Source organism: Macaca mulatta, chromosome 10 (genome assembly GCF_049350105.2).
Source record: "Macaca mulatta isolate MMU2019108-1 chromosome 10, T2T-MMU8v2.0, whole genome shotgun sequence".
Taxonomy (NCBI): Eukaryota; Metazoa; Chordata; class Mammalia; order Primates; family Cercopithecidae; genus Macaca; species Macaca mulatta.
Window position 1 is genome coordinate 28,553,776 of NC_133415.1, and position 24,253 is coordinate 28,578,028.

At 47.6% G+C, this 24,253-nt stretch overlaps 1 protein-coding gene across 12 annotated transcripts in view; it reads left to right on the plus strand.

Annotated features, from left to right (window-relative positions):
- The window catches only part of LOC107000607 (uncharacterized), a 27,888-nt gene extending 10,554 nt beyond the window's left edge, over positions 1-17,334 (plus strand). For 3 of the 12 annotated variants that reach the window (XM_077950495.1, XM_077950496.1, XM_077950493.1), the window contains 10 exons: positions 2,352-2,419; positions 3,470-3,491; positions 6,773-6,861; positions 8,588-8,609; positions 11,392-11,471; positions 11,931-11,955; positions 12,256-12,354; positions 16,419-16,484; positions 16,595-16,751; positions 16,953-17,334. In XM_077950495.1, coding sequence (XP_077806621.1) covers positions 2,352-2,419; positions 3,470-3,491; positions 6,773-6,861; positions 8,588-8,609; positions 11,392-11,471; positions 11,931-11,955; positions 12,256-12,354; positions 16,419-16,459 — 446 coding nt within the window. In that variant the 3' untranslated portion in view covers positions 16,460-16,484; positions 16,595-16,751; positions 16,953-17,334. Of the gene's footprint in view, positions 1-2,351; positions 2,420-3,469; positions 3,492-6,772; positions 6,880-8,587; positions 8,610-11,391; positions 11,472-11,930; positions 11,956-12,255; positions 14,494-16,418; positions 16,485-16,594 lie in introns of those variants that run through there. The other 9 variants (XM_077950501.1, XM_077950492.1, XM_077950491.1 and 6 more) reach the window with 7 other exon arrangements.
- Positions 17,335-24,253: the final 6,919 nt, after the last annotated feature.

The following is a 24,253-nucleotide window of genomic DNA, read 5'->3' on the forward strand; positions in this document are numbered from 1 at the left end:
TGCCAAGCTAATTTTTGTATTTGTAGCAGAGATGAGGTTTCTGCATGTTGGCCAGGCTGGTCTCGAACTTCTGACATCAGGTGATCTGCTCGCCTTGGCCTCCCAAAGCTCACAGGCATGAGCCACCATGCCTGACTGAAATGTGTTTCAACTGGACAGACCCCCAGCACTGGGCCTATAGCTGCAGCACTCCTGAGTAGCAGGGGAGGTGGGGAGGGACACGAGTTCCAGTGCACCAGGAGCTCAGCAAAGGGATGGGGACTGATTTTAGAGTCCAGCTTATCCTTGCAACTCTTCTGTGGAATCCAGAACACATCAGTTTCCACTTATTTTATAGAAGGTTTGGAATCTTCAGTGTCAAACTCTATCTGTGTTGTGTCTTCCCACAGGTTGGATACAGGAACCCTGGCTATGGGTGTTTCCTGCCAGGGCAGTGACTGTGTCTTCCTCATTAGTCCTTATCCCAGAGCTCAGTCCTGGGGAGAACATGTTAGGCCCCATGGGCATTGTAGTGAACCCATCCCCGGGATGAGTTCTAGGTCAACCCTGGGCTGGGATCTAGCGCATGTGTGGAAATGTTCCCTTCTCAGCCTGTCCAGCCTGTTGAGCCCTACACCAATCCTGGAGCCTGCCCCAGCTTCTGAGTCAGGGTCCCTGGAGATGAGGTTGAGCTCCTGAGGACAGTGAGGTGCCCCTGCCCCTCGGCTCCTGCTGCTCTGATCCGGTCTAGACAGGGTGTGCAGGGCCACGGTCGTCCCGTGTGCACGCGTGCCCTCTGCTGTAATCCCTCTGGACCTGGACGTTGTCCTCATTGTTGTCATATCCCCAGCCCCACACAGTGACTGGGCCTTGTGTAGATGCCTGGGAAGTTACCATAAAAGTATCGTAGGAGCAGAGCTGCAAACTATTTTGCAAGAAAACACCAGGGGAGGGGGTTCATGTCTTCCTCATGTCTGGATCTCCTGTGCCATCTAGTGCAGTTCTCAATCATATATGCGCCTCCTCATATTTAAATACATTTAAATATTTACAATTAAAAGTTCAGGGCCTGGCGTGGTGTCTCACACCTGTAATTCTAGCACTTTGGGAGGCTGGGGTGGGTGGATCAGCTGAGGTCAGGAGTTCGAGACCAGTCTGGCCAACATGGTGAAACCCCATCTCTACTAAAAATGCAAAAATTAGCCATGTGTGGTGGTGCACGCTTGTAATCCCAGCTACTCGGGAGACTGAGGCAGAAGAGTCGCCTAAACCCTGGAGGGGGAGGTTGCAGTGAGCTGAGATCATGCCATTGTACTCCAGCCTGGGCAGCAAGAGTGAAACTCCATCTCAGGAAAAAAAAAAAAAAAATTCAGAACCTCATCAAAACAGCCACCGTGCAATGGCCCAGCAGCTTTCTGTTCATGCAGCGGAGAGATTTCCATCCCCACAGAATGCTCTTTCACATCTGCTGTGAGCCTGGCTGAGGGGCCGATTGTTGAACTCCTCTAACTCAAAGCGTGCACATCAAAGTGGGAATTTCAGGGCTGTGAGATTGGAGGCGAGACCTATAATGGGCCAGTAGAAGGAAAAAGTTGAAACATGGTTCCTTCAGTTCCTGTTTCTCACTTGAAGGCTGGCAAGTATGAGCAATGCCTTTCTAGAGACCTCTGATGCCACAGAGCCCAGGGAGAGTCTGACAACACCGAGGGAAGGGCAGAGTGATCTTGTGTAACCCAGTGTGGCCTCACCTGGAGTAGGAGGGTGGGCGAGTTGCTCTCTGGAATAACTTCTTGTGGAACTTTTGTCTCTAAACATTGGCCAATGGACACCGTCCATGAGGGCAGCTGCAATGACGCAGATCTGCAGGTGAAGAATGATACTCTAGGAGGATCTCTGGGGGCAGTTGGGTGACACCTGTTGCTTTGGAATGTAAGAAAAGGGCAATGAAGTCAGAACCAAAGGAAATATCTGTAGAAGTCTGACTTGTTCCTTTTGTATTTTAATAAGCTAGAGATGAGGCGATTTGTGTCCATGGGCTTTGTGTGCTGTGTTTGTAACCATTTTTTTTTTCTTGCTCTGGTGTTTAATGGTTACTTTCCAGAAGACCAGCTTTTCCTGTCTATGTCAGAACAAACATCAAAGCCTTGGTCTTTGACTTGGGAATGCAAGAGTCTTATTAGGTCCAGGCACTGACTAAGATGCGAGGTATCTGGTGAGACTCCCTCATGCTCACTACTTGAACATAGTTGTTTCTCTGAGATGGTCTCAGAATCTTCAGTCCCACGCTCCATATGCCGCATCCAGCAAAGCTCCCTGAGGGACTCACAGTCTCCAACCACCAGGGCACTGACATTAACTCTGTGTCCTTTTAGGTTCCCCTGAGGACAGCCTGAGTTTAAAATCTCTACCACCAAGTGAGGAAGACAATGATGATGCCCAGGTAAGACCCCCTTTCTTTGCCTTCTAAGGAAATGCAACTTTCCTGATGTGAGAAACAAACTCACCCATCCACACCCAAAGAATGGACTCAGAGGCCTGCAGAACAGAGAAACTGAGAATTTTAATGATGGTCTTGCAAGATCGGGTGTCTGATGGGCAGACACTCCCAGCACAGTTTCAGCAAGCAATTTATCGCCTAGTGTGCAGGTCCTTCCCCTAGTTCCTCATAGGCTGAGTACTATGGGGTCACAATCTTCCTGGGTATCACATATTGATTTTTCGGTAGGGGCTTTAGGTATTTTTTTTTTTTTTAATGGTTGTCTTACTGCATTTTGTTGAAGCCCACAATGCATTGCCATCCTAGTCAGCTCAGGGGCTCTTCAAGTATTTGACTTATGACCTAAGTAGCTGAGCAGGCTGAAAGAACAGACAAAATGAGCTATTTTGCAGGCCAGAAAACTTTCAACTTAGTCTAAACTTCTTTGTTAAAGTGAAGACAACTAAGCAGGGTGGAAGGGTGACCCCACAAGCAGGCATTGCCCATCCAACCAGGAGCCTAGTGTTTCTTCTGTCCTTTGCTGACCTAAACAGGTTCAAGGCACTTTGTTTTAAAAATGGACCACAGTATATATTATTTCCTTCACCTGATTTCTTTCCTTCTCAATTAATTTTGACATAAGAATATGATGAGGCATATTATATACAACATACACAACAGTCCTTCTTGGAGTGGAGTTCAGTGGGAACGTCTTCCCATCTAATACATGACACGCTAGGATGTTTTTAATCACAGCATCCATCATCAACTGTAATGCAGAGGGATTTTCCTCCACGCCAGTTTTGAATTAGGCATTGTGACTTTACCAATCTAAATCAACTTCAAAGAAATTCTGTGGGAAAAGCTCTTGTCTTTTCCCTAGGCTAGGAGTGTTTGTCTTTGACATGGACTCAAAAGTAGTTTTCTGAAGTCATCAAGAGACTAACAGATCTGTGTAAGGGGTGCAGCAGAATTGATCTGATCCTCATAGCATCTTCTTTTCTCTCGTTGCAGATTTTACCATCACGTGTGCAGGGTACGTACCTTGAACTAACTCACTTTTTGAGAAACCTACTTCCGGGCTTTAATATATAGGTACCTTAATCTGGGTTCCTGTTAAAAATATTGGGGGTCTGGTGAGAGCAAATGATTTTGCAAGTATATAGCTATGAGCAGAGGAGCTGTAGAAATGTGTGTGGACCCAGAGGACCAGCCGGGAGATTTTGTGTGAGCCAATGTGTCTTCACCTGGAGTAGGAGAAGTGAGTGCCCCTCTCACTGACTTATCCTGATGTTGGTGGTTCTAAAGAGTGGATTCTGGAGAATCTCAGCAGGGAAGAGGATACCTTTCCAGGTAGGCAACAAGACATCAGATGGGATCTAATAAAACAGCATTTCCAGGAACCTTCATGTTATACCTGCTGCTTGGGAGGCTCAGGGATAGTGTAGAAAGAGAAAAAGGAAAAGTAAATATAAGTCACGTTTGTTATTTTCAGAGTTTAATGTCATCATGGTGAGGAGTACTATGTTTATGGGCTTTTGAGTATCCTGTGTTTTTGATCACCTCTTCTTGTTTTATTATTTAAAGATGATTTTTCTGAGAACACCTGCTCTTTTCTGCCTGTGCCACTGCAATATATCAGAGCCTTTGGTTTGGGACACAGTTCTGTCACAGGTAGTTACTTAATCCTGGAGACAGAATTGTTCTGCGGTGTGCCCAGATGCATAGGAGAAGTGGATCCTCTCCTTATGAACTGTTGGGTTTCATGGCAGCACATTCATTTGTCTGTCCTTGCTGTTTACCTCTGGTATCAAGATATCTCCCTGGGCGTGGAGGACAGAATGAAAATTCACTCTGGGCTCACTGCAAAAGCTGGTGTCTTGGAAATGGAGAGAGAAGCACAACCTTGAGCACACTGTCAGCATTCCATTTCTTCATGTGAATGAGAATATGCAGTTTTACCATCATTTGTGGAAGAGGCTTTCCTTTCCCCATTGTTATTCTTGGCACCTCTGTTGCAGATCAGCTGACTCTGTATGTGTGCATTTAATTCTGGGCTTTCGATTCTATATATGTGATACTTATGGGTGCCCCCACGCTAGGAGCATGCTGTCTGAATTTCTCTGTTTTTTGTAGATTTCAACCTCATGAATGTGCATCTTCCAACACTATTATTTTTCAATATTACCATGGTTATTTGAGGCATATAAAAATTCATTAACGTCTTAGGATTATCTTTTCCATTTCTGCACAGATGGCTGCTGCCAGTTTGATAGCAATTGTTGTGAGTCTGTAGATCATGTGTGTATTGTGTGTTAATTAGGTTTAATCTTCCTATCCATGAATACGGGAAGCCTTTCAACTTATTTGTACGTTCTTTACTTTCTAGAATCTTTATGTTGACAGCTGATTAGTTAGATTTAACATGACTGATATAAATTTGTGATTTCTTTTCTTTCTTTCTTTTTTTTTTTTTTTTTTTTGAGACAGAGTCTCGCTTAGTCGCCCAGGTTGGAGTGCAATGGCGCGATCTCGGCTCACTGCAAGCTCCGCCTCCCAGGTTCACGCCATTCTCCTGCCTCAGCCTCCCGAGTAGCTGGGACTACAGGCGCCCGCCGCCTCGCCCGGCTAATTTTTTGCATTTTTAGTAGAGACGGGGTTTCACCGTGTTAGCCAGGATGGTCTCGATCTCCTGACCTCGTGATCCGCCCGCCTCGGCCTCCCAAAGTGCTGGGATTACAGGCGTGAGCCACCGCGCCCTGCTCTTTTCTTTCTTTTCTTTTTGAGACAGTGTCTCACTCTGTCACCATACTGGGGTGCAACGATGTGATCTCCACTCACTGCCACCTCCACCTCCCGGGTTCAAGTGATTTTCCTGCCTTATCCTCCCAAGTAGCTGAGACTACTGGTGCTGCCGCCACATCCAGCTAATTTTTGTATTTTTATTAGAGACGTGATTTTACCATGTTGGCCGGGATGGTCTCGATCTCTTGACATCATGATCCACCCACGTAGGCCTCCCAAAGCCTGGGATTACAGACATGAGCCACCGCGCCTCGCCAAATTTGTGATGTCTTTTACCAATATTTTGTATGTCTGAATGATTAGGCATCAAATAAAAAATATTATATAAGCTAGTTAACCAAAAATCACCCCTGTACTCAAGGATGTTTCTTCCTGAATTTGTTCATTTCTATTGGTATACATTTCCTCGTTTCAGTAGATCATGTATATTTGAACCTGGAAAGTTATCCTCATGGCAGAAAGTTTTCAGAGTCACATCTCTCAGCTTCACTGGTGTAGGTTGCGCAGGCTGTGTGAGCTTGGCCTGTTAGAATGAAGCCTGATCTTTAGGGAATCTCCTGAGGGAAAGTGACACAGAGCTGCTGAAGACACAGAGCTCCTGATCACAGGAACCCATAAGGTTGTGTGCACACACCATAGTTCCAGAAGAAGACTTATAAGGAAGAAATCATGACTGTTTTTAATTTTAGCATTTTAATACTTAATTTTTTAAATAACCTCTATGAAGAAGAAACGGTGAACAGTCTGGTGCAGTGTCTCATGTCTGTAATCCCAGCACTTTGGGAGGCCGACGTGGGTGGATCACGAGGTCAGGAGATGGAGACCATCCTGGCTAACACAGTGAAACCCCGTCTCTACTAAAAATACAAAAAAACTAGCCGGGCGTGGTGGTGGGTGCCTGTAGTCCCAGCTACTCGGGATGCTGAGGTAGGAGAATGGCATAAACCTGGGAGGCGGATCTTGCAGTGAGCCAAGATCACACCACTGCACTCTAGCCTGGGGTACAGAGTGACATTCCATGTCAGAAAAAAAAAAAAAAAGTATGATCAAGAGAATAGAGTAATTTGGGTAAAATTGAATCCATTTCACCAATAAATTAAGTAATCCTTTAAAACAGATGCTAGATGTGGTACTAGCATAATTTGGTACTAGTGTACTTACATGGTCTTGAATACATTAAGAAAATGCTGTTTGTTTTGTAGAGTTTCAAAACATTTGAGAGGGAAGAAGGCACTCTTCCGTTGACCCTTAGTGTGTGCTTTAGTTCCATTTTGGATTGACTCTTTTGTGTTGCTGCATGATGCCTCTAGTACAAGGCCAAGGCCTCCATGTCTCCTGTCTTTCCTGATCCCCTTGTCTGCCATCCCTCTTCCACTCAGGGGAATAGCCCAGGATCAACGCAGTCCAGGCTTGTTAATCAACCACCTCCATACACCACATCCAGCAGAGCTCCCTGAGTGACTCACAGTCACAAACACCCAGGGCACTGATCTTTCCTCTGTGTCCTTCCAGGTTCTTCTGAGGACAACCTGAGTTTAGTAAGCCTTCCACGAAGTGAAGATGATGATTTGGATGATTTGGATGATGATGATGATGCCCAGGTAAGACCACCTTTCTTTGTCTTCTAAGGAAATGTTGGTTTTTTGTTGTTGTTGTTGTTGTTGTTTTTTTTTTTTTTTTTTGAGACGGAGTCTCGCTGTGTCTCCCAGGCTGGAGTGCAGTGGTGTGATCCCGGCTCACTGCAAGCTCCGCCTCCCGGGTTCACGCCATTCTCCCGCCCCAGCCTCCCAAGTAGCTGAGACCACAGGCGCCCACCACCACGCCCGGCTAGTTTTTTTTTTTGTATTTTTTTAGTAGAGACGGGGTTTCACCATGTTAGCCAGGATAGTCTCGATCTCCTGACCTTGTGATCCACCTGCCTCGGCCTCCCAAAGTGCTGGGATTACAGGCTTGAGCCACCGCGCCCGGCCGAAATGTTGGTTTTCTGATGTGAGAAACAAACTCACCAGTCCATACCCAAAGAATGGACTCAGGGAGCTGAAAAATAGAAGAAGTGAGATTTTCTTTCCTTTTTTTTTTTTTTTTTTAGACAGAGTCTCGCTCAATTGGCCAGGCTGAAGTGCAGTGGTACAGTCTGGACTCCATCTCCTGGGCTCAATGAATTCTCTTGCCTCAGCCTCCTGAGTAGCTGGGATTACAGGCATGTGTCTCCATGCCCAGCTAATTTTTATATTCTTAGTAAAGACGGTGTTTCAGCATGTTGGCCAGGCTGGTCTCGAACTCCTGACCTCAGGTAATCTGCCCACCTTGGCCTCCCGAAGTGCCGGGATTACAGGCGTGAGCCACCCCGCCTGGCCGAATGTGAGACTTTTATTGATAGTGTTGCAAGATCCAGTGTCTGATGGGCAGACACACCCAGCACAGTTTCCACAAGCAATTTATCCCCTAGTGTGCAGGTCCCTCCCCTGGTTCCTCATAGGCTGAGTACTATGGAGTCACAATCTTCCCAGGTGTTGCCTATTGATTTTTGGGGAGAGGGTGTTAGGTATTTTTCTAGGGTTGTCTTACTGCATTGTGTTGCAGCCCACAGTGCATTGCCATCCTAGTCAGCTCAGGGGCTCTTCAAGTATTTGACTTATGACCTAAGTAGCTGGGCAGGCTGATAAGAACAGACAAAATGAGCTATTTTCCAGGCCAGTAAACCTTCATATTAGACTAATCTTCTTTGGTTAAAGTGAGGGCAACTAAGTAGGGAGGAGGGGGTCTAAAAAGCTGGCATTGCCCATCCAAGCAGGAGCCTAGTATATCCTATTTCTTTTGTCCTTTGCTGACCTAAACTGGTTCAAGGCACTTTGTGTTAAAAATGGAAACTGTATACATTATTTCCTTCACCTGATTTCTTTCCTTCTCAATTAATTTTGGTATTAAAATATGACAAGGCACATTATGTACAACATACACAATTCTCTTTGTGAGGGTGGAGTTCAGTGGGAGTTTCTTTTCATCTCATACATGACACACTGGGGTGTTTTGAGGACAGCGTCCATCACCAGCTGTAATGCAGACGCGTTTTCCTCCACACCAGTTTTTCTCCTTGGATTGGGCCTTGTGCATTTACCAACCTAAATCAACCTCAAAGAAATTCTGTGGGGAAAGCTCTTGTCTTTTCCACACATGTCCTCTATGCTAGAATGTTTGGCCTTTGACCTTGACTCACCAGTGTTTCACAAGTAGTTTTGTGAAGTCATCAGGAGACTAACAGATCTGTGTAAGGGGTGCAGCAGAATTGATCTAATCCTCATGGCATCTTCTTTTGTCTCATTGCAGATTTTACCATTGCCTGACCAGGGTACGTACCTTGAACTAACTCACTTTCTGAGACACAGACTTTCTGGCTTTAATATATAGAAACCTTAATCTGGGTTTCTGTTAAAAAATGTTGGGAGTCTGGTGAGAGCAAATGATTTTGCAAGTGTATAGGTATGAGCAGAGGGGCTGTAGAAATGTGTGTGAACCCAGAGGACCAACCAGGAGATTTTGTGTGAGCCAGTGTGTCTTCACCGGGAATAGAAGTGAGTGCAGCTCTCGCTGACTTATCCTAATGTTGGTGGTTCTAAAGAGTGGATTCTGGAGAATCTCAGCAGGGAAGAGGATGCCTTTCCAGGTAGGTAGGAAGATTTCAAGTGTGGTCTAATAATACAGCATTTCCAGGAACCTTCATGTTATACCTGCTGCTTGGGAGGCTGAGGGAGGGTGTAGAAATAGAAAAAGAAAAAGTAAATATAAGTCAAGTTTGTTTTTTTTAGAGTTTAATGTCATCGTGGTGAGAAGTACTATGTTCATGGGCTTTTGAGTATCCTGTGTTTTCAATCACCTCTTCTTACTTTATTATTTAAAGATGATCTTTCTAAAACACCTGCTCCTTTCTATCTCTGACACTGCAAAATCTCAAAGCCTTTGGTTTAGGACAGAGTTCTATAACAAGCAGTTACTTTATGCTGGAGACAAAATTCTTACGTGGAGTGCCCAGATGCATAGGAGAAATCAATCCGTATCTTATGAACGGTTAGGTTTCCTGGCAGCACACTCATTTGTCCGTTTTTCCTGCTTACCTCTGGTATCAAGAGCTCTTCCTGGGTGTGGAGGACAGAATGAAAATTCACTCTGGGCTCACTGCAAAAGCTCCAGTGTCTTGGAAATGGAAGGAGAAGCATGACCTTGAGCATTCTGTCAGCATTCTATTTCTTCATTTGAATGAGAATATGCAGTTTTACCATCATTTGTTGAAGAGGCTTTCCTTTCCCCCCATTGTGTATTTTTGACACCTTTGTTGAAGATCAGTTTATTGTATGTGTGTTCATTCAATTCTGGGCTCTCTATATCTGTGAAACTTATGAGTGCCCCTATGCTAGAACCATGGTGTCTGTATTTCTGTATTTTGTGTGTGTGTGTGTGTGGATTTCAATCTCATGAATGTGCATCCTCTAACACTATTTTTTTAATGTCATCATGGTTACTTGAGGCACATAAAATTCATTAAAATTGTAGGATTATCTTTTCCATTTCTGCACAGATGGCTGTTACCAGTTTGATAATAATTGTTGTGAGTGCGTAGATCATGTGTGTAGTATTGTGTGTTAGTCAGGTTTGGTCTTCCTATCCATGAATACAGGATGCCTTTCCACTTATTTGTACCTTCTTTACTTCCTAAGATCTTTATGTTGAAAGCTGATAAGTTAGATTTAACATGACCGGTAGAAATTTTTGATTTCTTATACCAATATTTTGTATGTCTGAATGAACAGGCATCAAATATATATATATATATATATATATATATATATATATATATATATATATTTGATGAGAGAGGGAGAGAAAGGGGGGGGAGAGAGAGAGAGAGAGAGGGGGGGAGAGAGAGAGAGAGAGAGAGAGAGAGAGAGAGAGAGAGAGAGAGAGATGGAGGTTCACTCTTCTTGCCCAGGCTGGAGTGCAGTGGCATGATCTTGGCTCGCGGTAACCTCTGCCTCCCAGGTTCAAGTGATTCTCCTGCCTGAGACTCCTGAGTAGCTGGGATTACAGGTGCTTACCACCATGCCTGGCTAATTTTTTGTATTTTTAGTAGAGACGGGTTTTCACCATGTTGGCCAGGCTGGTCGTGAACTCTTGACCTCAGGTCATCCACCCGCCTCAGCCTCCCAAAGTGCTGGGATTACAGGTGTGAGCCAGAGCACTCAGCTAAAAAAATAGTTTTTATGTAAGCTAGTTAACCAAAAATCACCCCATACTCATGAACATTTTTTCATGAATTTTTTCATTTCTATTGGTATACATTTCCTCATTTCAGTAGATAATGTGTATTTAAACCTTTAAACTTATCTTCAAGGCTTAAAGTGTTCAGAGTCATGTCTCTCAGCTTCACTGGTGTAAGTAGAGCAGGCCGTGTGAGCTTGGCCTGTTTGAATGAAGCTTGATTTTTCGGGAATCTCCCCAGGGAGAGTCACACAGGAGCTGCTGGAGCCCCTCATCACAGGGCCCCAAAAGGGTGTTTAGAAGTGGTTCCAGAAGAAGACTTACAAAGAGGAAATCATGACTATTATAACATTTTAATATTGAATTTTTAAATGATCTCTATGATGAAGAATGTGTGATTAATAGAATAGAGTAATTTGGGTAAAATTCAGTCCATTTCACTAATAAAATAGGCTTTTAATCAAGTAATGAATCCTTTAAAACAGATGCTAAATGTGGTATCAGCATAATTAGATCCTAGTGTACTGATGTGGTCTTGAATACATTAAGAAAATGCTGTTTGTTTTGTGGAGTTTCAAAACATTTGAGAGGGAGGAAGGCACTCTTCCATTGACCCTCAGTGTGCATTTTAGTTCCATTTTGGGTTGACTGTTTTGTGTTGCTGCCTGATACCTCTAGTACAAGGCCAAGGCCTCCATGTCTCATGTCTTTCCAGCTCCCCTTCTCTGCCATCCCTCTTCCACTCAGGGGAATAGCCCAACATCAACTCAGTCCATGCTTATTAATCAACCACCTCCATACAACAATTCTGGCAAAGCCTCCTGAGTGACTCAGTCACTAACCACCGGTGCACTGATCTTTCCTCTGTGTCCTTCCAGCTCGTCCTGAGGACGACCTGTTTTTAAGATGCTCACCACAACATAAAGATGAAGATGATAATGATGATGGTGATGTCCAGGTAAGATCCCCCTTTTTTGTCTTCTACAGCAGCGTTGCTTTCCTGATTCTTTACTTCTCAATTAATTTTGATTTGAAAACCTGGCAATGCACATTATGTACACTGTACACTATTGTCTTTGTGGGGCTGGAATTCAGTAAGCGTACATGATCCACTTTGCTGCTTCTAAATGACAGCATCCAGTATCAACTGGAATACTAAGGCATTTTCCACAATACCAGTTTTCCTCCTTGGATTAAGCATTGTGCATTGGCATATAAAATTAAATTTAAAGGTAAATTCTGTGAATAGAGGTCTTGTTTTTCTATAGCTATCTTCTGTGCTAGTCTTTGGGGATTTTGACCTATGGCTCAATCACTGTACTGCCTTCTGGTTTTTTATCATTGTCCAGAGAATAACAGATCTGTGTGAAGCGCACAGCAGAATCTGATTCTCATGTTTTCTTTTATATAATTGCAGATAACAGCTTGGCTTAAAGAAAGAGGTATGTACCATGAAATAACTCACTTATAGAGGGAAAATCTTGCTAGCTTCAGTGTATAGAAACCTGATTCTGGGTTCCTGCTGGGAAAGAGGCTTGGGGATCTCATGAAAGTGATTTTGCCAATATAGAACTCTGGCCCAAGAAGCTGTAGGAAGGTTTGTCAACCCAGAAGAAAGATGAGGGGATCATGTATGAAGCAGTGTGGGGTGGGAGAATAGCCCATCAATCAGCTTCAGCTAAAGTAGGAGGAGTGGGCGTCACTCTCTCTAATGACTTATCCTGGTGTTTTTCTTTCTAAAGACTTGACGCTGGAGAGTATAAGTGATGAGGAGACTCATCCAGGGAGGGAACTACGTGCCAGGAAAAACCCAATGGGAAAAGGTTCCCAGGAGCCTCCAGGTTATCCCTGCTGCTTGTGAGGAGGGGCTGAAGGAGGGGGTATGAAATCAGAAAGAAAATGGAAATATGTGTGAGGTCTGGCTTGTTGTTTCCAGAGTTTCTTGGCATCATGGTAAGAACTGTCTCTATAGGCTGTGGGGGTGCCGCGTTCATGAGAGATTCTCTTTGCAGTCCACCTGCTCTTTTCTGCCTGTGTAACATCAGATCCTTTGGTTTGGATTAGTCAGCACTCCTAGGGATTGTGCACAAGGGGTGCAGGCTTAAGCACTGGGTGTCATCTGTGATGAAGGGAATCTGGGGGACACAGCTCTCTCACAGGCATTTCCTGGAACCTAGAGACACAGTTCTTCTGCTGTGTGCCAAGGAGAAATCGAGAATCACCCTCTGAGCTTTCAGGACTTGTTAGTGCACATTCATGTTTCTGTCCTTGCTGTGTGCTCCTGGTTTGAAGGGATCTCCCGGGGTGGATGGGGGACTGAATATTCACTCTGGGCTCACTGGTAAAACTCCAGTCTCCTTTGAATGGAGAAAAGTTTGACCTTGAGCACATTTCCAACCTCCACTTCCCAATCCAGTCACAGATTCTGAGATAAGGCTTCTTTCTCCCCAGTTCTCTAATTTTTGGGTAAGCCAAGAGTTCCTTCCCACAAAAGATAGTATCACATTATTTCCTGTTTTCAAAGATTTGGCTTTGGTTTTGTTCTCTGAGTTGATATTCATCACTTAAGTTCTAGACTTTTTCTCTTTCTTTCTTTCTTTCTTTTTTTTTTTAGCTGGAGTCTCGTTCTGTCCCCCAGGCTGGAGTGCAGTGGCTTGCTTACTGCAAGCTCTGCCTCCCGGGTTCACGCCATTCTCCTTCCTTAGCCTCCCAAGTAGCTGGGACTACAGGTATCCACCACCATGCTTCGCTAATTTTTTGTATTTTTGGTAGAGAAAGAGTTTCACCATGTTGGCCAGCCTGGTCACGAACCCCTGACCTCAGGCAATCTGCCCGCGTCAGCCTCCCAAAGTGCTCAGATTATAGGCATGAGCCACTGTGCCTGGCCAGAGTTATTTTTAATATAATTGTGTCTATCTCAAGTAATTGTGCTTTGAGTATTTTTGTCAATGGCTTTGGAACAACACCAGCACTCACTTCGGTGGAGTAGACTGTTAGAAGGAGGCATATCTTTCATTGTCATAAATAATGCCAAATTTTTTCCAAAATGATGACACCAATTCATGCTCCTCTAACATCATATGTGAATAGCCGTTTCTCCAAATCCTCGTGGACTCTTAGTTTTATCTCTTTCTAAAGATTCCATCACTGTGGTTAGTCTTTCATTTGTATAACATATTACTTAAAATCTTTACCAAAAAGAAATGTTGTTTGACTCTAATGATGCAGCGCAGTAGGTTTGTTTACACCGCCTCACCACAGACACGTAAGTAACGCACTGTGCCGACATTCCAACAGTTACGACTTTACTAGGCAAAGGGAAATTTTCAGCTTTGTTATAATCTTATGGGACCACTGTCATACATGTGGTCTGTCATTGACCAAAATGTCATTCTGCCACATATGACTGTAGTTAATAAGCAGGTGCTTAAGTTATAAGAATGAACATAATAACAGATATAAATTGAGTATCAGATACTATATGGGCACTTCTCTATGTTGCCTCCTTGAAGTGTCACAATCACTTTGAGACAGAATTAGTTTTGTTATAGTCATTATACAGATGAGGAATGTGAGTCTCAGTTAAGTAAATTACTCAGGAGACACACCAAGAGCTGGATCTCTTTAACACCAAAGGCTAATCTAGAAACTAACACACTACACCGCCTGTAGTGGCAAAGTAAACTTACCATAAAATGAAATGTGCTTCCACAGCTGGGTGTGTGAGCTTAGTGAGGCTGGTGTTCCCCATTGCCCCATGGCTCAGAAATTGGTCTTGCTGAAACTCGGATGGAGAAGCTCTTGGCTCAGGGAGTGAAAAGTTACTGACAGGTTGTATGAGTGCAATTGAAGGATTATGCTTCCATAGAGCATGTGGTTGTTCTGATGGAATGAGAACAGAGAGAATCAAAGAGAATCACCCAGAGCAAGACTCCATCTCAAAAAAAAAAAAAAAAAAAAGTCCATCGAATAGTTAAAAATTAGATACAGTTAACCAAACTGGGTCTTACTGTGTAAAAAAAAATGTGCTTTTCGACAGTGATAGAAAGGAAGAAAAAGTAGTTGATGTGTTCTGTGTGGGACTGTGGAATAAACTGCTTTTAAATCTAATTTTGTATGAAGTTCTTTAGGCAATAAGTAAAAATGGAAGGGAAACCTGATGGCAGAGAGCAGCCAGGACCAGAGTTGTCTGTGGATGCAGAGTCTGTGGTGGAGCCTGGAATGCACCAAAGACCACGAGTCCCTGCGGGCAGTCAGTTCAGTGACAGCACCACTCATTTTCTGATCGGCAGGCACCCCAGTAGCACATGGAGAGAACAGGGAGGCCTAAGATGAGTCTGGGCCATGGAAGGTCTCCAGTGAGGGGATCGTGGAAGATGTGAAAAGCATCCTGGAGGGGAAGGTAGCCCTGCAGCTTAGCGGTCCAGTTTCCCTCACTGATCTGACTTGGTATAGCATAGAGGTGCTCACAGAGCAGCCTCCAGTATCCTCCCACTTCCCTAAAGGCTTAAACTCACCAAGGTGTGTATCAGTTTCTAAAAGAGCACAATAGCACGTTACTGAACAACTAAAATTGCAGAGAAGTGGCCTTGTTTCCTGGAAGTGTTTCAGGGAGGGGAGGTGGTGAGGCTCCACTGGGGAAATGCTCATGGCCAAAGAAAGATGAGGCCTGAGGACCGGCAATTGGGCTCAGCCACATGGAGACCACGTGGTGCCCTTCAAGAGCAATCTGGTGGTGTGGTGCTGGGGAGGGGAGAGGGCCAGGGCCACAGAGCCTGTGCAGAGATTCAGAACCAGAGGGCTCCTCAGAACGGACACAGGAGATGGTCTGTAAGGACCTGTCCCACTCCAATGAGGGCATGAGGGGCAGAGAGGGAGGAAAGGAGCCCCACATAGGAGGATGCCTAGGGTGGGGAAGCAGGTCTCGAAAGAGCTAGGTTTCAGTCCAAGCAAGAAAGGGAAGAATGTTCCAGGGAGATGCTGAGGCCCTGGGGCCTCCAGAGGGCTTGGAAAAAAGGTTTCAGCAGATGGGGTCAGAAAAGGAGTATTCAAGGCCATGAAGGGGAGGTGACCTGAGCTTCTTGCAGCCCCTGATGCAAACAGGGATAAAGGACATAATGAGATTAGTCCTGAGTCTGAGGCAGAGAGCGGTGAGGAGGCTGTGAGTTTGGAATGGGAAGGAAGGGCCTGGCTGGGAGAAGGCAGAGTTCTGGGACCTCTACAGTCCTTCCAGGGAAGATCAGAGCCCAGAGAGGCCCAGGGCTTCCTCTTAACACTTGCCCAAACCGGTGTACCCCTGGTCAGGGGGTGCTGTGTAGACTGCTGTGGAGTGAGGGAGCAGCTTCTCCTGGGCATAGGACCCCGGGCACCTGCAGGATGCAGGGTTCCAGGCTCTCTCAGATGCCTGCTGATGCGTCTCCTCTGAGGGTTTGTAAACTGGCTTCTTGGGTACCCACAATGTACAAGGCACTTATTTTCAGTATGATGCACCTGGCACTGCCAAAATCATACTCATTTAGGATAGACACAATTACTAGCTAGGAAAACTGAGGCACTGAGCAGTTAATCAACTTGCCCCAGGCTCCATAGATAAACAGTCAGTATAGAGCTGGGGTCTCAACACAGCTGGCTCCCTCCATAGTGTGGGCTTATAGCCACTGGCTGTCCCACTACCCTTGTCCAGGCACGGCTCTCTGGGGTGGCAGTGTGTGCCTTTGGGCTACAGTTGAATGACCAGTTGCCTCTTCCAGGCTGGCTCCCATACCTCTCCTGGCAACAGCTTCTTAAATCCCAGAAACTGAAAACAGTGTGGTAAATGGGCCTTGGAGAATGGAGGCAAGGGTGTGGTGCTCAGCACTTCTAGGTCACAACATAGTCTGTGTTCCTGGCCCTCCCCTTGTAACAGAGGCACCTCCATCCCTGGCTGATGAGTTCCTGCATCTCTAATTTCTCCTCAGCCTGGACTGCAGAGGTAGGAGCCCAGGAGATGCTGGGGTGGTGGCTGCTTAGTGGGATGATGTCATAGTGCACAAAGCTGGGAGCCTGCTCTCACTGAAAAGGGATTGTCTCTTCTTCATCCAGGGTGAAGCCCTCCCAGGAGCTGACCAGGGAGCTGACCTAAAGGGCAGGCCAGCACGTGCTACAGGGACACCTGAGAGAGGCTCAAGCTCTGCAGTCAGGTGTTTTCCATGGATTCCTAGGCTCCCCTCCTGGACAGCACCAGGAATGTGCCTTCCAGGTGGGGCTTCAGGCCAGCCTGGGGGCGTGGTTGGGTGACTTTGGAGAATGCAGCTCTTTGCTGGGAAGATCTTAAGGAGGAAACCAGAACCTCTCCCTGTCCTGAGCTCTCATCCTTGGGGGAGCCTTTTAGGACAGAGTCATCCTCAGTCGTAAGAACCTGCATCGGGTTTCACCTTTTGCCTTCCTTCCTGCCACCCAGGGTAGGGAAAGGGCAGACCTGGCTGAGCAGAGCCACAGCCAGCCACACCCCATGGGTCAATCACTGGAGCTTCTGAAACCTGGGTGATGCCTGGTGCAGCTGCGTTCCTTCCTTCCCCCAGCCCAAGTTCCTGCCCCCAGCTTTGCCCCTGGAGGTCTCCGTCCTCTCTACATGCTGAGGAAAACTCTTGGCCCCAGCAGAGAGTGAAACTCCAAGGCCATCTCCCACCCACCCCAGCACTGGGTTTGGCCTGTTCCATCCAGGACCTGGTGCTTCTGGGCCTGGCATTTTGGCTTTGGCAAGAGAGTGAGAAGAGATATGAGCATGCTCCCGTAACAGAAAGTGCCATTCGAACTTGAAATAAAGAGACTGAGTGCATTGATTCAGGTGCGGAGGTGGCTGATCAGGTCTGACCCAATGAGGGGCTCAGGGTTTCCACTCAAAGACATCGATGGCGATCTGGGTCGCCTGCCATAAGGTCTCGCCCTCGCAAGCCTTGCTGTCAGAGTCCTCTTCCAGGACATGGAAGGTATGCACGTGGGCCTGCACAACCTTGCAGCCCTCAGGGGCCTCTGGCAGCATGGTGAGGGCCTTGGGGGCCTTCAGGTACACGCTGCCTGTGGGTGAGTGTAGCAGCTTCAAGAGCAGGCTGATGGCTTGTGCATCCAGGGCCACATACTTCTCAGCAGGCCACCAACACAGGGAATTTCTAACAGCCTGTGGGGGTTCTTCTCACCCTATCCCTCTTTTGACCATCGTGCCTGCAGTCTCAGGGGAGGTGCCACCCTGTCCGCCTGCTGCAGGGATTCCCTGATTCATTCATGCAGCGAGACGCTGAGGCATGAACTGGGTTTCCCACCTCAGCACTCTTTTGGGCCAGGCAATTCTCAACTTGGGGCCAAAGCTCCCCTGCTGTGACCTTTGGGTCTGGAGCAGCAAACAGAGCAAAGCCTTGTCCTCAGGAGCTCCACTTGGGGATGACAGAAAGTGATGGCAAGGATGGTGGTCACAGTGGACACAAGAGGATGTGGGGAGGCTGGGGAGGCCACAGTTTCAGAAAGAAAGCTCTCTCCTGGAAAGCCACTCTCCAGGTCCCACGGAAAGGGACCTCTGTGCAAACCTAAGAATGATGGGCTGGGATGGGGCCTGGGAACATGCATTTCCACAGACCACCCGGGGTCTGGTTCAGGGGCCACACTTGGAGAAATACTCACCCAGGCCTCTAATGAGACTCTCAGAAGAAAGAGAAGCCAGGACTTAGGGAAGGCAAGAGGGCCCCCCCAGCAAGGGCACGTGACCACAGCCAAGGCAGGAACTCTGGGGGTCGGTGACTGGCCCATCTTCACAATGAGGGAACCAGTGCAGGAACACCCCCCAACCACCGCAAGCTCTGAGTCTTTGTGCTCCCCCAGTTTTGAGGCCAGGATGTAAACTGTGATCCCATGTGGCCTGGGGTGAGAGACAAGACACTGCGCCTCCGTTTCCTCACCTGTGGAGGCAGACATCGCCTCGCTGGAGGGTTGTCTAAATGTGAGGTTTGGAGACAATGCCTGGCACACAGGAGGCTCAGTGACCGCTGGGTGTCAGGCTCATCATCAGTGCTTTTCCTGTTCTCACCTTCCTCATGGGGAGGAGGTGCCAGACCCTCTCCTGCATCCTCCTGCAGGCAGGGGCCAGCGGGTCCAGGATGAGCTCCTGGAGCTTCTCCTCCCTCTGCAGCTTCCACAGCAGTGAGCGGATCAGACCCTTGCTGATGACACTGTGGGCCCCTGTAAGACAGGAAAGGGCACTGAGGGTGGACTGGCCACACCCCCTCCCATGCTGGTTGGCCTCAGGGCTCAGGAAGGATTTTGCAGAGCAACTAGGTGGGTTTGAAAAGAGAACTTGCAAATTCCCCATCAACCCCCAAAGCTGCCTGGCCAGAGGTCTGAGAAGCTAGCAGGAGGCTGTGGGTGAAGCCATGTCAGGGACTGAGTGAGAGGCCAGGCACAGAGGACCCAGGAAGGGCCAACCTTTGGTCACTGGCATCTCAGGGGGCATCTGCCATAGCAGGGCACAGTGGCCTGAGAGGCAGCAGCCACCCCTGGGAGATCTGGCAGCTCACTGCTGTGGGGTCCAGGCACACCAGGAGACCCTCCACTCTTCCCTACCACCACCCCAGAGTAGGGGAGCCAACAAAGCTCGCCCTTCCCATCCTAAATATTTCAAAGGGGTTGGAGACTCACGCCTGGTCAGACCAGCCCTTGAGAAGAGCTTGGGTTCGACTCTGAGATGGAAGACCTAGAGTGTAGGCCGGTGTCTCACACACCAAAAAGAGCTGTGCCCCAACTAAAGGCGACGGGAAGCCATAGGCTCTGGCCAAGGGGTCTTGAAGGGACCTCGGGCTCTGTGGGAAGGGGGCTCCACATGGCACAGCTGGGGTGCAGGTACTGGGAGAAGTTACCATGAGGCAAGGCTCCACCATAAACAGACCCCACCTGGCTCCTCCCAGCTGGAGCTGGAAGCCTGGGAGGGAAGTGGTTGGTCCAGCCCCGAGAGCCTGTGGGGCAGGTAAGGGTGGAGAGAGTTTATGGAATGTGGAGGAGACAAGTCAGAGGGGTGAGGAGGGACATCGACCCCTAGAGGGGCCTGGGTAGACACTAGCTTTCACTAAAGAGTTACTATTTTGTCCATGATGAACTTGTTTGAGTTAAATTTTCTTTTTTTTTTTCTGAGGTGGGGTCTCACTCTGTCACCCAGGCTGGAGTGCAGTGGCCTGAACTCAGCTCACTGTAACATCTGCCTCCCAGATTCAAGCGATTCTCCTACCTCAGCCTCCCAAGTAGCTGGGATTACAGGTGCACACCACAATGCCAGGCTAAGTTTTTTATTTGTAAAGATGGCATTTTGCCAAGTTGGTCAGGCTGATCTTGAACTCCTGACCTCAAGTGATCTACCCACCCTGGCCTCCCAAAGTGCTGGGATTACAGGCATGAGCCCGTAATTAGCCCATGACCAGCCTAATTTTTATTTTAAAATATCATATTAAAATATTATTTACCTTGATTCCTGAGATTCCTGGCCCCTCTTAAATTTTGCACCAAGGCCAGCATCTCACTGGCCTCCCCCCAGTCCTCTGGGTAGGGCAGGAATGGAGGCAGGGACAGGATGTCCACAGAGGATGGTGGCCGCTGCCCCACAGGGCACCCAGGCTCCTCCTTTTTCCCCTCCTCTCCCCCTCCTCCTCCCACTGCGTATGTGCCACCTCCACGCCCTTTTCCCCACTGGACGGGGGCCACCTCCCTGAGCACCAGGTGGTGGGCTCCAGATGATGTTGTGGGGGCCTTCCCTGGGGTCCCTGAGTCACTAGACCTCAGCCAGGGTCACCTCCTAGGACTGACCCCTAGGAAACCCAAGCCCACACAGGGTGCAGGTGCCTCTGAGGGAAAGGCCCTGGGGAGGGCCTGTGGGGGGACACAGTGCAGCCCCTCTCCCTGTGTAACCCCAGTCCTTGCCCTCTGTGTGTGGTGGGAGGTCCCCAGACAAAGCACTGAGGATCTGGGTTCATTTACAGCCTTCTGGGTCACAAGGGCCTGTTCATCACTGGTGAACTTTATACCCCACATGATAATCATTTCAGGGACAGCACCTCCATCTCAGTGGTCTCATAGGCAGGTCCTGCTGTGATCCCCTTTATACAAATGGGGATAGAGGCCAGAGAGTTGAGGCCACCTGCCCAAGTCACTCAGCTCATATCGCAGAGCTGGCAGAGTTGATGAGTACCTTGGACAGTTGCACCAAATGCCATGGATTGGGACGACTAGATCAAGATGTAATTTCACAGAAATAAAGGAAGGCCTTGTACTTTATTCCAAATATCAACTCTGAAAGGAACCGGATAATAAAGATAGTGTCAGCTCAGCAGCACTAGTGATTGAGAAAGTCACAGGGCTTTAGTTAGTCCAACTCCAGCTCTTCCCTGTCCCTGTACCCTGAGCTGATGGAGCTGGCATGTGCACCTCTGTGGCCTCAGTTTCCCCTTCTGCAAAGTGAGGCTTCCTGATTGGTGAGGGCCTTGCATCCTGATGCCCACCCCTGCAGTGGCCGTGGTGAGGGCTTCCATGAGGAAAGCTGACCTTGTGCAACTCCAGCAGTGCCCCCATCGGGGGAGGGTTAAGACCAGTGGGTGCCAGGCTGGGACCGGGGTCTCAGTGTCCTGCAGGTACTTCCAGGCAAGGAGTCCCCATCAGGGTCAGGCTTTGTGCCAGGGCCGAGGTCCTGGAGGAACCAGATTTACCCCAACTCAAGTCCACAAAAGGAGGGGGTCGTGTGAGGTGACAGCCACGGGAAGTGTGATGCTTGCAGGACAGAGACTGGGACAGGGAAAGCCCGAGGGGTCTCCACAGAGGATGAGTGACAGGTGCAGAGGACACCTGGCAGGGGACTCCCAGGCATAGAGTCTCAAGAAGCTCCAGGTGGCCCACAGGGTTGGAGCAAATGAGTCCTGGGGTCAAAGTGGTCTAAGAGCAGGCTAGACAGGTACCAGGCCCAGACCCAGAGAACTCATCCCTGGGGGACAGACTCATCTGGGGAGTCCTGGAGGTCATTTGCAGGGAAACGATGAGACCAGACTTGGATGGGTGGGCAGGGGTGCGAATCCAGAACTAGGGACACCCCAGGGAGGGTGTTGTGGTGACCCAGGCAGTTTGACTGATATGAGAACAGATTCAGGAGAAAGAGGAACAGGAGAGGGAGAAGCAAGGACAACCCTGGGGTTTTTTGATAAACAGTGAAGAGAACACTGGGCATGTCAGCGCATCCTGTGTTTTAAACAAAAATGCCCAAGGGAAGTGGTGGTCTGCAAAGCATCCCAAGAAGGCAGCAAGGGCTTGGCTTGGTCTCCCCCAAGGCCATCCACTCATTGACTTGCTCATAAAGGCTTACTGGGGGCCAGGCTGGGGGACACAGGGAGGGGTGGACCAAACGGAGGGGGATTGTCCAGTCAGGAGGACAGATCATGGCCCATTTTTGGAGCAATAAAGGGGGAGGGGGTCCCCCCTCTGCAGTGGGGGGATGCCAATACTGGTCTCACTGATCAAGCAGCACTGGCTTGTGATGGGCACCCCCTCAAAGGCAGCAGTGCCAGTGGAGAGGAGACCAGGGGCTGTGGAGGGGAGCTCCTGGAGGACACGAAGGGAGAGGCTGACAGACCACATGGTCCTTGTGGCCTGCCTTTATCCTCAGATCCAGGAGGAGTCTTTGGAGGGATTTGGGGAGGAGACTGACCATCAGATTTGTGTGCTTCTGGTGAGAGGCTGGTGTAGATCAGATTAGAGGAGGGAGGCCCAGGGTGGAGAGTGGGGGTAGCCAGGTCCGGGGGAGGTGGGGAGCCTGGAGGAGGCACAGATTTAAGCCACCAGGGGCCCAGATTGCTGTGAAATGGGTGGGTGAAGCTGAATTGGGGGCACCAGAGGCTGATGGGGAGTAGTGGGCATTCTCGGGGACTGCCCGAGGGAGACTGGATTTCAGAAACATGTATGAAAAATCATAAAAATGTACATTCCTTTTAATCAAGTCATTCCACTTCTAGAAATCTGTCTTGGGGAGATAAAACTTCAGCTAAAATTTCTTAATGTGTGGGAGGCTGAGGTAGGAGAATCGCTTGAACCTGGGAGGCGGAGGTTGCAGTGAGCCAAGGTTGTGCCACTGCACTCCAGCCTGAGCGACCGAGACTGTCTCCAAAAAAAAAAAAAGAAAGTAAATGTGTTCATGGAGGAAAAAGTGGAAACAGCCTAAATGTTGAACAGTAGGGGGAGGTAAAGTAAACTACGTTACATCCACGGGTGGGGACATTAAATATTTAAGATAAATATGTTTTTGACAACTGTAATGACATAATAAACATTTTAAAACATTTAAACATTTGAAACATTTCTATTTTAATTTACAGTAAAGTTTACTCTTTTTGGTATAGCTATAAAAACCTAGTATAATTTTTAAAAAATCATTGACTCATGTAACTATCACAATTGAAATACAGAATTATTTCCTCCACCATCCCCATATTTCTCTAAGCACCCCTTTTTTAGAGAAACAGTCTCATTCTGTCACTCAGGCTGGTGTGCGGAGGTGCAATCTTGGCTCACTGCAACCTCCGCCTCCTGAGTTCAAGCGATTCTCTTGCTTCAGCCTCTTGAGTAGCTGGAATCACAGGTGTGTCACCACACCTGGGTAATTTTTGTATTTTTAGTAGAGATAGGGTTTCGCCATGTTGGCCAGGCTGGTCTCAAATTCCTCGCCCCAAGTGACCCACCTGCCTCAGCCTCCCACAGGGCTGGGATTACAGGGGTGAGCCGCTGCTTTCAGCCCTGATGTTCCTCTTAGAGTCAAACCCTTTCTCTACCCCAATCACGGCAACCACTGATCTCGTTCTATACTTTTACTTTCTACAAAATATCATAGAAATGCAAATGTAAAGGATGTGGCCTTTTTTTAAAATTAAACTTTTTATTTGGGGATAATTGTAGCTTCTCATGCGGTTGTGAGGAATAATACAGAGGGATCCTCGGTACTCCGGCCAGTTCCCTCAAGGGTAGCACCTTGCAGCTACAGTAACAGATCACAGCCAGGATATTGACACTGATACAGCCAGAACGGAAAGTCCCCTCCCAAACAGCCCTCATGCTGCCCTTTCACAGAAACACCCACTTCCCACTGTCCCAAACCCCTCCTTAGCCCCTGGCAACCACTAATTTGGTGTCCCCTTGTATAATTTTGTCATTTCAAGAATGTTCTGCACATGGAATCATATAGTATGTGACTTCTGGGGACTGGCTTTCTCCCACTCAGCAGAGTTTTCTGGGTTTTCCTCCAGGCAGCTCGGTTGCAAGGTTGCAACGTAGTTTGTTCCTTTTTAATGCTGAGTAGGAGTCTAAGTGTGTAACTTTCTGAGTCTGGCTTCCTGAGTTCAGTGTAACAATGTTGCAATTCATCCCAGTTGCCTTATGGATCAATAGTTTGTTCCCTATTATTGCTGAGCCTGATTCCATTTATGAAGGTCGCACAATGTGTTTAGCCATTCACCAGTTGAATGACAATTGGGTTGTTTCCACTTGTGTGTGTGTGTGAGTGTGTGTGTGTGTGTGTGTGTGTGTGTGTGGTGGGTCAAACCAGATGTTTCTGCTTCTTGCCAATGGTGAATAAAACCAGTATAAATATTTGCATACAAATTTTTGTTTGAACGTAAGTTATCATTCAATTTAGATAAAACCCTATGAGTAGAGTTTGCATGATATGCATAAACACATGTTTATTAGAAATCG